Source organism: Bombus impatiens, unplaced genomic scaffold, assembly GCF_000188095.3.
Source record: "Bombus impatiens unplaced genomic scaffold, BIMP_2.2 scf_0135, whole genome shotgun sequence".
Taxonomy (NCBI): domain Eukaryota; kingdom Metazoa; phylum Arthropoda; class Insecta; order Hymenoptera; family Apidae; genus Bombus; species Bombus impatiens.
Genome location: NT_176554.1, coordinates 1,550,517 through 1,564,721, shown reverse-complemented (window position 1 = coordinate 1,564,721; position 14,205 = coordinate 1,550,517). Strand labels below are relative to the sequence as shown.

General features: G+C 37.5%; 1 protein-coding gene across 2 annotated transcripts; it reads right to left on the bottom strand.

Moving 5' to 3' along the window:
* Positions 1–47: 47 nt before the first annotated feature.
* On the bottom strand, positions 48–1,362 carry LOC105680325. 2 transcript variants are annotated; one of them, XM_012381751.3, is made up of 2 exons: positions 1,184–1,362; positions 48–550 (listed from the first exon to the last, which is right to left on the bottom strand). In XM_012381751.3, exons 1-2 carry the CDS (start codon positions 1,268–1,270, stop codon positions 215–217), a joined length of 423 nt encoding a protein of 140 aa, XP_012237174.1. In that variant the 5' UTR covers positions 1,271–1,362; the 3' UTR covers positions 48–214. The 2 variants fall into 2 exon arrangements, 1 of the variants encoding a protein (XP_012237174.1); XR_001102032.3 differs by having other exon boundaries at positions 436–550; positions 900–1,362.
* Between the last annotated feature and the right edge of the window lie 12,843 nt (positions 1,363–14,205).

Here is a 14,205-nt window from a genome sequence, read left to right as displayed (position 1 = left end):
TCTAGTGCAATCTTTTTATCAGTTTATTAAATATCATTCAAATTTAATATTTTACATGCACACGAAACATGGTTTTAACGAATTCCACACAAATGTGATGTAATGATAGTAACACTTTTCAATCGTATTTTATATTACATGTAATATTAATGAAATCGGTCGAACTAACGTTAGAAAAAAGAGAATCAAAAAAAGCTTGCCTAACAGATTCACTCTAGCAGAACGATCCGCTTTCCTCGCCGCTAACTAGACTAAAACCACAGCGAATGTAGAACTCTTGCATTTTGCTCGATCGATTAAATTTAGTCGCAGGAAAATCGACTTGAACTCTGTTCGGTCGACCGTACCACAGATTAGTAGTCATCGGGACCTTGTGGTCTTGGTTTTCCTTTGAGATTTCCAACCAATAAAGGCTAGGCTTGGTACGATCACATCGTGGCTTGGAAAGATCGAAATCTACGCTATGAAGACGCTCATATGCCGATTTTGCGCTGTCTTCTTTTTTGTTGTTAAAATACGTGATCGAATTTCGAAGAGCGAACGGCTCCAACTGAAATCAATAGTGTCTTCAAAGAATCACGCACAGGGTGTGCGTATTAAATACGTATTAATACTTTTGTATACGAGGATTGAACAACAAGGTTTTATCTTTCAAACAAAGAAGAAATTATCCAATTTATTTATAATTGAAATGTCTTTTCGTCTGACAACAATAAGATGAATCATACATCATGAAACCTACAACATATTGCGGTACTTATACTTATAAGACATAAAAACTTCCATGATTTTGTCAAATATCTTCTTACTTAAAGAATCAAGCACAAATAACCTATGATATTTATATAATTCCTTCAATATTTTTTAATTGAATTTATCCCTGGAATATTTATACGTACATTTAAAAATCACCCTATAAACCAGCAGACGACAGTTTGATACTTAATCCAAGATAAGCCGGTGCATCATTATCCGAGGCAGCAGTATCGAATGGTTGGAAAGAAAATTTCATCCCGAGTGATAGATTTCCGAATACGGCGGGAAATGGTTTTTCCGTATCTCACGGGCTTGTCTCAGTTTCAGCGTGAACGAACTACCCCCCCGGAATAGAACGTTCAGCGAGCACTGCCGCTCTCGACGTTAATTATTAAACTCTCCGAATTCGTTTGGAAAGTTCTCTTACCACGGGATATTGCCTAGATGCTTTTAGAATGTACTCCTCCCTCGCTCGCATCTGAACCCAGGGTATAACGTATTCCGTCCGATACATTTTCTTATCTCCTTTATCTTTAACATGAGGAACGATTTACAATCACGAGAATTAACTAAGAATTTCCGGGTGTCACCAGACAGAAGCCGTGTTTTCCACGAATGTCGTGGAACAAACTGAAGATGTCGCGTCTCATGAAACAAAGGACGTCGAGAAAGAAAATGAAACTCGTCTTCTCAGAATGTAATAACTACAAGGTAGTTAGTGTAAGGATCATTCTGAAAGGATCGACAGTATTGTTAGAAGACAATAATTCCATGGCTGAAGAAGAGCAAACGTAGTAACAAAATTAAGATGTAATAAAAATTGTTGTTTAAAACTTTATAATCTTATAAAACGTTTTAAGTGATACTTATATTCTATTTAAATTGAAGAGGCTTATTAAAATGAGTGTCATATCAATAACGAGAGTTGGGAAAAAGGGAATAAATAGCCAGGAAAGCACCAAGACATAAACCGAGAGTGGAATATCTTTCGCATTTCGCAACACTAAATTACTGTAATCACATACACAGTAGAAAATTCAGAGTAAACCGCTAAGAGTGTTCTGTATGTTTGCCATATTAATTATTTTATTATGAAAAAAATTAAACAAAATAGAAACCTCCTGAAACTGTAGCAGGAAATTCTTTTACGCAACGCTAATAAGTACTAATCTATGCACTCGAGTTTAAATATACACAACACTAATTACGAAAGTGCAGTGCAGCCGTGTTAAGGCTGCTGACAACCACCTCTGTACATCTTTTTTAGCTGCAGCAGGTGGAAAAAATTTAGGCACTTTATAATCGCAATGCTACTAAAAAACGTGATTATTTATTAAGGCAACATTAACTTGAAAAGTAATTGAAACAGTGGCAATGAAAAAGTATCGAAATATTAATTCATACAATAAATTCAATAATAGCTACTTCAACTGTTCTAGACAGCCAGAAATAGCAACGCTATAAAGTTAATCAAAAATTGACATTTTTCTAATTCAATCTTAATTTAAATTACTTCGAAACTGTAACTCAACCTATAAGTACTACTTCGCGACACTGATAACAATCAGCGATCTAGCCAATATGATGGTGGACCGACATCGGCCAAAAAAGAGTACTACCACAACTACCAAAAACAAGCAGAATGACAAAGTAATACCGAAAATGACTTTCCATGTTCTGGAGAAACCAGGGGATGGAAAGCCATTAGTAGTTGCCCTCTTCTGTGGCAATTGTTCTGTCCGCTGAAACTTACATTTAAGCTCAAGTCTTTCTAATCGCAGTAGAAGAAGTATCTTATAAATAAAATAAAATAAAATAAAAAAAAAATCACTCATCCTAATGATCAACATTATATTGAAGTTTTAATCCTCAATGTCATATCTAACATAAAAAAAACGCGTTGTGCAAGAAGATCTATCCTGAACTAATAAATAAGACACAAAAATAATGTTACTACTCACGAATATAATAAATATCCGCGGTCTCTGTGCTCGAAAAAAATTCTACGTAATACAACCAGTCGTCCGTATCGATTCGAACCTTTCGTCCTACGACATGATTGTATGACCAGAGGAATATAAAGACATGCGACTCACGATAAGATGCGGAGACGTTGCCATCGATGATGCAGCAATTCAGAGGAAGTCATCACCAAAACAATCATCAAGAAGGAACGATCAAATCTCATACAGGAAAATGGGAAGTTGTGAAAAGTCTGTAACAAGACATGTAATATTAGACTTTAATTTTAAAGATATGACTAATTCTAATATAAATTTTATTTCTTAATCAATAATAATTAAAGTACGTGAGAATTAAAATTAATTAAGGTACAATTTACAAAAATACTTACATTTTTGGCTTCTTGAACACCCTCAGATTTCTTCTGGAAAGCATAAGGAAGTGGAGACTGTAAACAACCTGAAAAAAGTAGCAGATTAGTACAATTTGTTTTTGAAAACACAGTGTTGATTATTTAAGAAGTTTGAAATAATAGAAGATGAAACTCTATTAAATTTAGAACCTTAATAATAATAAAAATTAAAAATAAACATTCCAAATTTTAATAATTACAGAAATTGGAGCTCTAATACAACGATCTGAAATCTGTAAGTTAACAAAATCATTTAAATAAATTAGGATACAATATACCAAGATACCAGATACTAGATATACCAGATTCTGATTATTAACGCGTTCATTTCGATTAAGTATCGTTTAAATTAAGTCTCCGAACAAACACTGATTCTAATTTCGCATATGACAATTGAATTGAAGAATTTGAAGTTACGAAGCAAACATTGATTCTACCGACTGCGCGTGGTCACACAAATTTTCTGAAAGTAAAATTGTATTAGTAAAAAGAGGTAGAGAAGAGAGAAAAAAGAAGAAAATTTTACATATTTTTCTTCTTTACTTTATCGATAGTTTGTTAAAAAAAAAAAAAATCTCTGTAATAATAGACAGCAACAATATTCGTTAAACATGCCCGATGTGGTCACAATAACAACACGCCTAACCTTGAACTAAAACATTCCTCAGCATATCGTACAACTCTATCTAAAAAATAATAAAAACTGTTCATACAAATTTAATGGCGATATTAATACCGAGAATTCATGATTGAAATATGAAGGTTATTCAAATTTCTTGAATAAATATAACAAAAACTGAATGTTTAATAATATTATATATTAAATGGATATCTATTATATTACAAGTGAATCAAAAAGCAATACGTACATGTACCTCCATCTTTGTTAAAGTAAATCCAACGTTTCCAAATCGTTTTGCATGAGATGTCATCGAATTGTCACTGTTAATTGTTTTCGTCTACGCATCTCTAATGCCCATCTGCATAAATCATAACCATAAATTTGGGATTAATATATGAAACTGAATCAATTGTGTCAAAATGGAATAAGAAACAAATTCAAATCCTCTTTCAAAAATTCGTAATACAACGTATTGGTATCACTGATACTCAACCGATCGACGAATGAACAGAGAAAATTGGAAAAACTATAGAATTTCAGTTTAACAACACCTAATAAAGTACTAAATAAGAACATATTAATTAAACGAACCTGATAATACTCGATTAAAGACGATATAATACTAATAAAAACACTATATAGTTGAAATCGCACCCTTCAAAGAACGACGCAAGTTGATACCACGATTTTCACCCGTACTATGACAGTACGCGCCAAAACTTTACTTAAGTGACACCTGATTGGCTGGAGTGAAATGGCTTCTCTTTCATATAAAGCCGCGCGCAAAATTGAAATATTATATGTCGAAAAATTCGTGGTGATCATCAAACTATAACAATTTCAAGGCAGATAATTATAAAGAGTTTTCAAGGTTTGATACCTCTTCCATTTCTACACCGTTAATATTAATCACATTTTGTTCGTCACTAGTCTTCTTTTATTATTATTGCTATAATTAAGTGTAGTGAATATAATGTTCCTCTTTAATAAATACAATAATATAAATAATTAAGAGAATAAATGAATTAAAGTAATATCTATAGTATATGTATGTAATATTTGCTTAGAATAAATCGAGAAAATTTATAAATTACTATGAAATATAGATTAATAACAATTCAAACGAAATTTATTTTAAAGTTAAAAATTAATAGAAAATACACACTAGCGAAATAATATTATATATCTATTGATAGCCAACTTTGTTTATAAATTTTACATATTGTTTAGCTGTTATAATTTCATTCTTAAATTATTTTTAGCTTTGCATCATTGTCTAACAATAAATATATATGTAAATATATCGCGTGTCAGATATACTGTGTACCTCAGTACAGTGTACCAGTGTACCTGTGTTGTTTAACAAGTGCCACAGCGCGCCATCTCACGAAATGTGCAACAAGTTCTTCCGAGTAAATCATTAGTTCGACGATTTTATGCCATGCGGCGCTGCTTGTATAATTCGTACTAATTTCCGCAGGAGTGAACATAATCGAAATTAAATTAAAAAGCCCCTTAATTAGTTATGGTAAAGTGCGACTAATAAGATACAGCATAGTTTTCCCTTCCGGTTCCAGCTTTCAGTCAACTTTCGTTAATTCAATTTCAAGCGATTCGAATTACGTTTCACTCGATCATGGCATCACAGGTACGCTTTCTACCCCGATAAACATTTATCTTCTTCCACTTTCAAAATGTTTTCCAAATGTGTAGTTTGCAAAGAAAATTTGATTCTAAATACACGTTCCATGAAATCTTTTGTTTTCGAAAATGATTCACAATTATATTATGAATTTATATTACGATTACATTATGGATTATGTTACGAATATTCATATTTACGGTTTGCACGATGTTATAAAACAACGAAAGTACTATCGCCATTTTTCAATGGAGTATTGAGTGACGTTATTAACAAACTATACAAGAATTTCTTAATTAAAATTACATTCCGTAAGTCAATAAATAATATATTAACCTAAAATCCATTTCGTATTTAATAATTGTTGCTAATATTTTCACTAAGCTGATAGCAAGTTTAGTAACAAATTTGGTATGTAAAAACTTCTTTATACGTTAATTAAAACGGTCTTTCCTATTCGTGGAGGAACGTTAAGTATAAATAGAAAAAAGAGCAAAAGGCCATAAACATGGAACAAAGGAATGGAATTTTTCACAATTCAAGTTACACGTAAATAGGAGTAATTGCATAAATACAAATTACATATGCATATCGCTGCGAAGATTCACAGAGTATGGCTCAAATGTATTCTGTACAAGGTAAAACTGAATATATTAAGAATATGTATGTTAATGTTTTCTCTTGAACGATTACTTTTTTACGTACGTATACGCGTAGCGTGTAGCGACAATGTTATGCAGTGACCGAGTCCCACGGTTCATCGAGGACCGCGTCGCGTGCATTCGATACTGTTAAAGCAAAAGAGCATAACTACTCCCGGAAGAGAAGTTTTTCATTCATTCTTATTTCCAAGTAAAATGTCACCTGCAGTAGCGAGTTCACAAACAATGCAGAGGTCATACAAGAAAGGAGTACAAGTCCACCATCGAATTTGCGGTAGATGTTCATAAGGGCAAACTAAAAACATTTCTCATATGTATTAGTGAATTAATTTCATTTCCTATTCGGACTAGACAACTAAAATGTTAAAGAAATATTTCTGATTGATTTAAATCACGCATTCGTCGATACATACTTATATTTAAACTAAGGTTTTCATGCATTGATGCAGAAATTAAAATTTTTGTTTTATATCTCATACATATGTTAAATTACAATATTGTTTGTTTCAATTACATAATTTTTACAAGTATTAAAATCTGACTACTGCTTTTAAAATCTAACGTGTTACGCACATTTATATATATTACGTATTTGCACTAATGAATTACTTCCAATTCTAACTAAGCTGACTGTCATGTCCCTTTTTTAAGTTTTGTAAAACAAGATTCATAGACGGTAAAATTGTTTTTTTAATTCGAACTGTACATATAACTTGCAAGCTAACGTTCAAACGGCGGGCTTTAAAAATTACTATTGAAGTCTCGATAAATTGCACCGGCGAATTTGCGTAATTCTCATTTGTATCGAGCGCCGCTTCGTCGAGTTCGTTACGACGTGCGTCGTGTCGAGTCTAATCAAACTGAACCGAATGTCGGACGCGGTTAATCGTCTAATCAAATTAGTCGAAACAAACGTCAGGGATTGGTCGAATGTTCGACCCATCCATGAATCACGTTTTACTATTTACCAAGGGATTCTCTGATTTCCGAAGTACTCCATTATATCCTATCTCTAGCATCACAACAGCAATCTTATCCTTCAAAATTTCATTTAAAAGAATCTTTCAATTAGAAGTTTAGAATGCACGAAGCAGGATCAATAATTTCGAATAAATCCGAGAAACCAAATTTAACAAGAACAAACAAAAATATATTCTGCGTCATTTCGAACGTATAAGAATTTCTTTCTAAAATTCGAAACAAGAAATATTCGAAAGCGTTACTAAACGTGTTCGTGGCATCGCATATCCGGTTAACTGAATCCAAAATAGAGAAATTTGAATGGTATGTTACGAAAGTAGCTAAACCTAACTTCGTCCGTCGCGACATCACGGATCGTCTGGAATGATCGAGATCGACTTGGACAAGCAAATGGAAAAGTGGCAGTAACAAAGAAAGCAGGATCCCCTGAAAGGCGGTCCTTTGCAATTCCATAGGAAAAGGTAGCGCTTCCTAATCTCGAGTAAACCATCTCACGGTGTAACGAATCGGGAAGAGGCATTTGGCCAACTCGGACGTATTTCTCGGCGAGGAGATCGCGCGCAGATCAGATATGGTATCGGTGATCCTGTAATTCTTCTCCCGTCTTACCGAACGGTACGAGATCGATCGAAGCGAACCAAGTAGAGAGAAAAAAGGGGATCGTGACGGAAAGAGAGAGAACGGGAGAGATACGAATGAGAGAAGAAGGAACGGTAAGAAAAGGGAAGAGAGACGGGGGAATAAGAGAAGGAGAGCCTTAATCATAGAACGAATGCAGGGAAGGAGAACAGGGAAAGAGGTGAGGACATGACTGAAGGTACTGAGTGAGAAGGGGGTAACGGGAAGTAGAAAGTGGAGGTGGAGATGGTTAAGGCAAGGGGAGTACAGGGGCATGTCATACGACACACAGGGCAGAGTTTAATCAGGTTCGACTAGTTAGTTGGCAGGTGCGAGCGTCGCGCGCGCGCAGGAAGGAGAGCCGAGCGGCCTCCAAGAAGCAGCGTGGCTCCTGCGTGTTGCTACTTTGAGCAAGAAACGTAGCTCTGGACAGCCACCGGACGCACAATGCCACGGACAGAAGAGAGGTCTATCTTCGTCCCCTTCTGTCCGCGACTCTTTATCTCCAGATACGTTCTTTCGGTGCTCTCGGTACGCATCGACGTTCTACGCTCTGTTCTCACAGTCGTTAAATGGTTATAATTTTAACCGCTGTCTTTACGAGGAATTCCGTTTTCCATTCCCTGCCGCGTCCCCCTTTCCGTAGGAAGAGAACGCTAAGCTCGTGTCGAGATCCGGCGACGATACCATGCACGACTTACGATCGTCAAACCAATTGGTTAGAAATCCGATTGATCCATGATTCTCGGAATTGGACGGTAGCAACCAGGTTACTGGCCAAAGAAATTATTGCTGTCTTTCAGATTGAAGCGAAGTTGGATCGGCTACCATGTGTACAATCGTAAAGACACTCGAGAGACTGCGTGTTCCTTGGTATTTGCTTACTGAATTCTTATCAAACAATGGATACAGAACGATAATGGGGTTACGAAAAAATAATTCGTATCAAATTACCCACTATCTTTTTACATATATTTTTATTCTTCGAGTAACAGATTGTATCAAAAATCAAAGATAAAAAAGAATTATATCAGAAAATAGGTCATAGCGATCGACATTCTGAACGAAAGAGAAAAAATTCGTAAAAACGCTTGGTAAAAGTACAGCATGATGAGCAATCGTACAGCTATCTCTGAAACGTCCATTTGCTGTTAATGAATTCGAATCTATATTTAATTTCATTCTTGCTATCGAAGCGAAACACTCGCGACGATATGTTTCCAAGAAGCATGGTCACAGGAACAGTACCTGTATCTGAAAGTGTCAAAATCAAGCTCGGAATGGTGAATTGGCGCTGGGCGAGGAGAAGCCAGCCAGGTGATTTACAAGCGAAATGCAAATAAACCGCTCTTTTACTGTTATTCGGAACATGCCCCGTCTGGCAATTTTTACCGCGGCTACGCCGGGCTGCGCCTATATTTACCGAGACAGCGAGGCCGTCTTTTTTCCCACGTGTCGTGAGGCGTGACCTCTCGCGATCGCATAGTCTCCTAGGCCCCTTCTCCGTTAACGAGCGATCGGCGTCGAATCGTCGGGGCGTTTGCGTTAATGGCGACGTGTCTCTCTGTATACCGTTAAAGGCCTCCCTGATGCCCGATGTACCTAATTAATGGCACGTCCATGGTGCGGATACCAGGTACGCCTACGGCGGGTTCAGTGGATAGCGCTGACGCGCACGTGCGACGTCATGCCTAACATTCGTCTCACTTGCTGTCACGCTATTACCATCGCATTTCAACTACTCGGTAAATAGGCATACCTATCGGCCGCGCGGAAGATTGCAGCCGCCGGAGACAGCCGGCACGTGCTTCTTAGCGGTCTTTCTGATGCGTGTACGCGCGCGTATCAACGTATAATTAGCTCGCCGCTATCGCGGATCTAAACTCGTTCCCCGTAATCGAGATATCCTGCTAACAGTGCTAACCAGCTGGATCGAATCACGCGCGACCATCATCGATAAATTTACCGAGGCGATGCAGAAATCTTTGAAACGGTGCTGAAACTCACCTGGATACGTATCCGCCACAGCTATAGTTTTCCAGTTTATACTGGCCGGGTTGCGCGCTATTTGCGTTGTCACGCTGACACCCGAGGCGTCTGACAGGATTAAGCATCGATATGTTTTATAGCCTTTACCCGTCCGTCCTACCGGAATAGAATCTATGCGGGTCTCGATTGTGCCGGTAAAACCGATACAGACTATTACGTGACCGAAGAAGATATTAAACCACTCGCGCACTATCGTTCGCGTTATTTACGCATGCGTCGAGTAAATACCCTTTCTCGTGTTGACGTTTTATTTACTGATTGTACGTTTATGAAATAATAGCTTGTTTCTTGTTTACTGATAAATGAATATGGATGAAATTCTTTTATGATTTTAGCTTATCGAACGGTACTATTGCTTTTAACGTCAGCTGCTTTAATGACACGAAATTAACTTATCTCGGTTTTATGATTCTAAAACATCGTGCTCCGTAAAATTCTTTTCCCGCGAAAGGCTAATTACGATTACAGCAATTGTTAAACATAATTTAATAAATAGATAACTTAAATGATTCAAACGACGAATGTAGAAAAATATATAATGCATAATTGTCATAAAGGTAACGGTAAAGTGTAGCAGTGAAAGAAAATCATTCCTCGTATGTTATAATAAAACTGTCTACTAGTACCGTAAATACTATTTTACTATTGTATCAGGAATTAGACAAATAAAATGTAAATTAAACAAATGGGAAGGAAATTGTTAATACTATGTAGCCGAGTGGAAAGTTCCTCTTAAAATAGCATTTAAGTTGCACCGTACGTTAACAACAACAGCTATAAGCTCGACATGCTTAATCACCATAAGCGTTTATGCGATTAGCTGTTCCCGCGCACTTTGAAGACACGTGCGTCGAAAAAAGAGCTTAAAGTGTAACCGGTAATATCCAAATTGCGTGTTCGAGTCACAGCAGAATGATGAATCTGGAGTGAATTCGACAAAGCATTTTTTGCATCGTGGGACAAGCCTACCTGCAACGTGTCTGCGAGATGAGAAACGACATAAGAGAGAGAACGAAGAAGAGTGCAAAGGAAATGAAGAAGAAACAGACCACTCTGTTAATGCGAAGTAATGGACGAAGCTAACTCGCGAGCTACACAAATAATAGGCTACCACTCAGACGACGACGTGTTTGCGAGCGTCAATTCATCCTTTTCTTCCTTCTTGGTCCCCCATTCTCGCATACTTCAATAACAGACTGCCGCTTTAAAATGGCTAATTCAACCTTACAACGAAACGATTTGCAGACAATAAATGTTTTCTACGTTCGGCTCGTGCATAGTGAATACTGACTAACCGATTTAGAATGCCGAGCCAGAGTCTGCAAGAAGGACTCTTAATCTTCGACATGATCGTGGCACGCGTTCGCGTTTATTGGTAGTTCCCGCCAACAAATGATCTTCCAGATAGTAGCTACTTAAGATAGCAGCAGGTAAGAGATAGACGGAAATATATGGAAGCAACTGGAGAAATGAAACGAAGAACTTCGAAAAATATTTGTGCAAACGACGTACAAGTCCGCACTCGACGATAGTAACGAATTACACGGACAACTGGAATTGTAACGCAAATGAAAAAAAGGAAGTAGATAATATACGGTGACTGCAAAAAATATTGAGACACCGTTGTATTTATTGCAGCGCTGAACGCTTCTTAAGTATTTCATAAAAGAACCCCTTCATTGGAAAATAGAGTGTCGATGCTCTTTGTAGCCACTGCAAATGTCTCGAAAGAGTCAGAACTAACAAGGAGAAAATATTGCTTCCGCAGTTCTCATTGAGCATGTAGAAGGCGAAAAGCCGAATATCCGGCTTCGCGTTATAGTCATAAATTTACTAGCCATTATCACATACCAGAGAGAGTGGGTCAAGAGCGATTCCGCATGTATAAAAGATCGTTTCAGAATCATCAATCGCGTTAATATCCCACTAAAGACGTAGCTCGCTTGCAATTACTTTTCTATACAGTCTTAAACCTCGATCCCTTCTAGCTACGTCTTTCACACGTCAGAATAAATTAAATTCCTTCGCATTAGAAATGCTAGACGCAAGTTAGGAAATTACCGTAGGAAATTATCGTAGGAAATTACCGTCTATATGGCTCGATAAGCAAATCCGAATACCAGTTTATAAATGTTGAAGCAAAAAAGCATCCATCAATTCTCCATAATTTCTCTATTAACGGCGAAACTGAATAGCACACGCGCATGGGAGCCAGAAAATGGACGCGAATTTTAATGCGTAGTCAGGGTCATATTATTCGTGGCAATGCGCCCGATTTACTCCACTTCGTTCTACATACATACCTGCCAAGTGCACGACACGTATAAAATACTTCTACATCCGGTTGTTCCTGATTTCTGATTTCGGTGGAGGCATTACGATCACCGGTGCATAGAGATCGTGGAATTTTAGATGAGCGCGATGGGAAAGATTATGGTTGCTAACTAATGGAAAGTGCTAAATAAAGTCGTCCACTCGCAACGGAGTCAAGTAATAATATCGACCCGAATAAAAATCGCTGATCCTTAAAGTACGTACATCGCACATTTACATCGTTTTCTATTGGAAATTTACTATTCTATCCACTTTACTGTTGTAATTGAAATTTAGAAATATGTACTTAAATATATAGCTATAAGAATGAAGGTGTCTTTTTTACGAGAATGTATTAGAAACATTCGTGCAAAACGACCTCGTGTAAACTTGTGAAACCGGATGCTATACTGTCGTACAAACCACAGATATCTGAAAACTTGTAAACGAAATACTTCGTTTATCGTAATATTTCATAGCCGTGCATTAAAGTTTAGTGCCTAATAAATTGATTAGAAATTTTTGAATCAAATCAGTGAGAAAATTACTGCTACGTACCAAGTTAACTCTGTCTGAAAATGTCTACATCGACTTCACGATTGAATTATTCATACGCACCTCGTAAAATGACAAAGAGAACCACGTTGCTAATTGACGAACACGTTATCTGTACCTCGATCAAAGAATACGAGAAGAATCGCTGAAAGTGAGAATATCAAGAGATTGTAAGCGTGGATTGAAAAGTGTTTCTTGAATTATCGTAAAAGCACGTTGCCATGTCCCCATCACTCCATGTACGACACAGAGTTGAAGAGAGTTTATTCCGGTGAGCATCTCGCGATTGCCTTATTCGTTGCGCCGATGGGTGTCTTCTTCCACTTGGCTCAAGATTCGCGAGTGTACGACCTTGACATCGATCGTCCTTGGACCCGAGGGGAAATCGTGCGAAAGTAATTTTCAGCCTCCTTCTTTTCTCTGTCTTTCTCTCTCTTACTTGCGCCACTCATCTAGAAAACTGCATGATCCGCGCCAATAAGCAGTGAGTTCCGTGCTAAATCGTAGACGAGACGTATATCACGGTTTTGATCCGCCTAGAAACTAGCTCGAAGCATGACTATCTCGAATGCAACTCGCGTGCAGACACGTCCGTGTACAACGCAGTTTGAATGTCTCAAGAGTCGTCGGCCCAATGCCTCGTGAACTCGGCATCCAACGTGGTTCGCGTTAGTAGCTGATTCCGCGACGTGTGCACCACTTTCAAACTTTTGACCTGAAAACGAACACTCCACGCCTATACATGGAAAGCACGTAGCCGTAAGTTACCGCGAGGTCTTGGTCAGAAACCTGGCCGGTTTGAATCCTGGCCGAAGTTTAGTGGTACCTGTGTACCACTTATATAGCTATATGTCACCCGAGGCGCAAAAGGTATCTGGTAACTCAAGCTACGAGAAACAGGATATCGAGACTATACTCTCGTCTATTTCTGCACTCGATATCCTTCTGCGCGAGAAAACCAATTTATCGAAAATGGAATTGTAAAGTATCAGTGTTGCCATGGTTTTGCTTGAAAATCTGATCTTCGAGTAAGATTAACTTCTCGTACAGTGCTCGCTCGCGAAACAACTCGAACACTTACTATAGAAATTTTTTAGGAATATATTACGTGCATTATACGAAGCTTCTTGAAATCTCGTTAATACTGCGATCAGACACGATTATCCTGATTGCGGTAGCAAATTTGAAACCAATCCGAAAATGTATATAGAAATTGCAAGTTACGCGTTATACGTAATGAAATACGTTATACGTAGTGAAATACGTTTCTAAGAATAGTCGAAGTGCTAGCTGTTTGAAAATATAATAGATCAACGTGTATCAGTTTTTACGAAAAATTGAACCAACTATACACGAATTATACATACATAAAACAACCTCGCGAAAACGATCAGTTTGATCGATTCTCCGTTCGCGTGATATAGACACCGCGCAATTTTTTGTCCACTGTTAGTTACGTTTCGTTAAATTGCCCGAAGCGGCAATTTCGAGAGCCTGTACCTATGATTTCTATAGCATAGATGAATGAGTCATGGTTGACGTTGGCTCTGCAAAGGTCTCGCGTCTGCCGAAATCTATTCTACTTCGCGCTTGAATAATTGCGAAACTCAGTCAAATCCCTCGATTCAATACC

Excerpts from the sequence above, each read along its gene's own strand:
- LOC105680325 (XM_012381751.3), bottom strand. The coding sequence starts at position 1,270 with ATGTATCGGACGGAATACGTTATACCCTGGGTTCAGATGCGAGCGAGG. Across the intron at positions 551-1,183 it reads CATCTAGGCAATATCCCGTG|TTGGAGCCGTTCGCTCTTCG; the intron begins GTAAGAGAACTT and ends TATTGATTTCAG.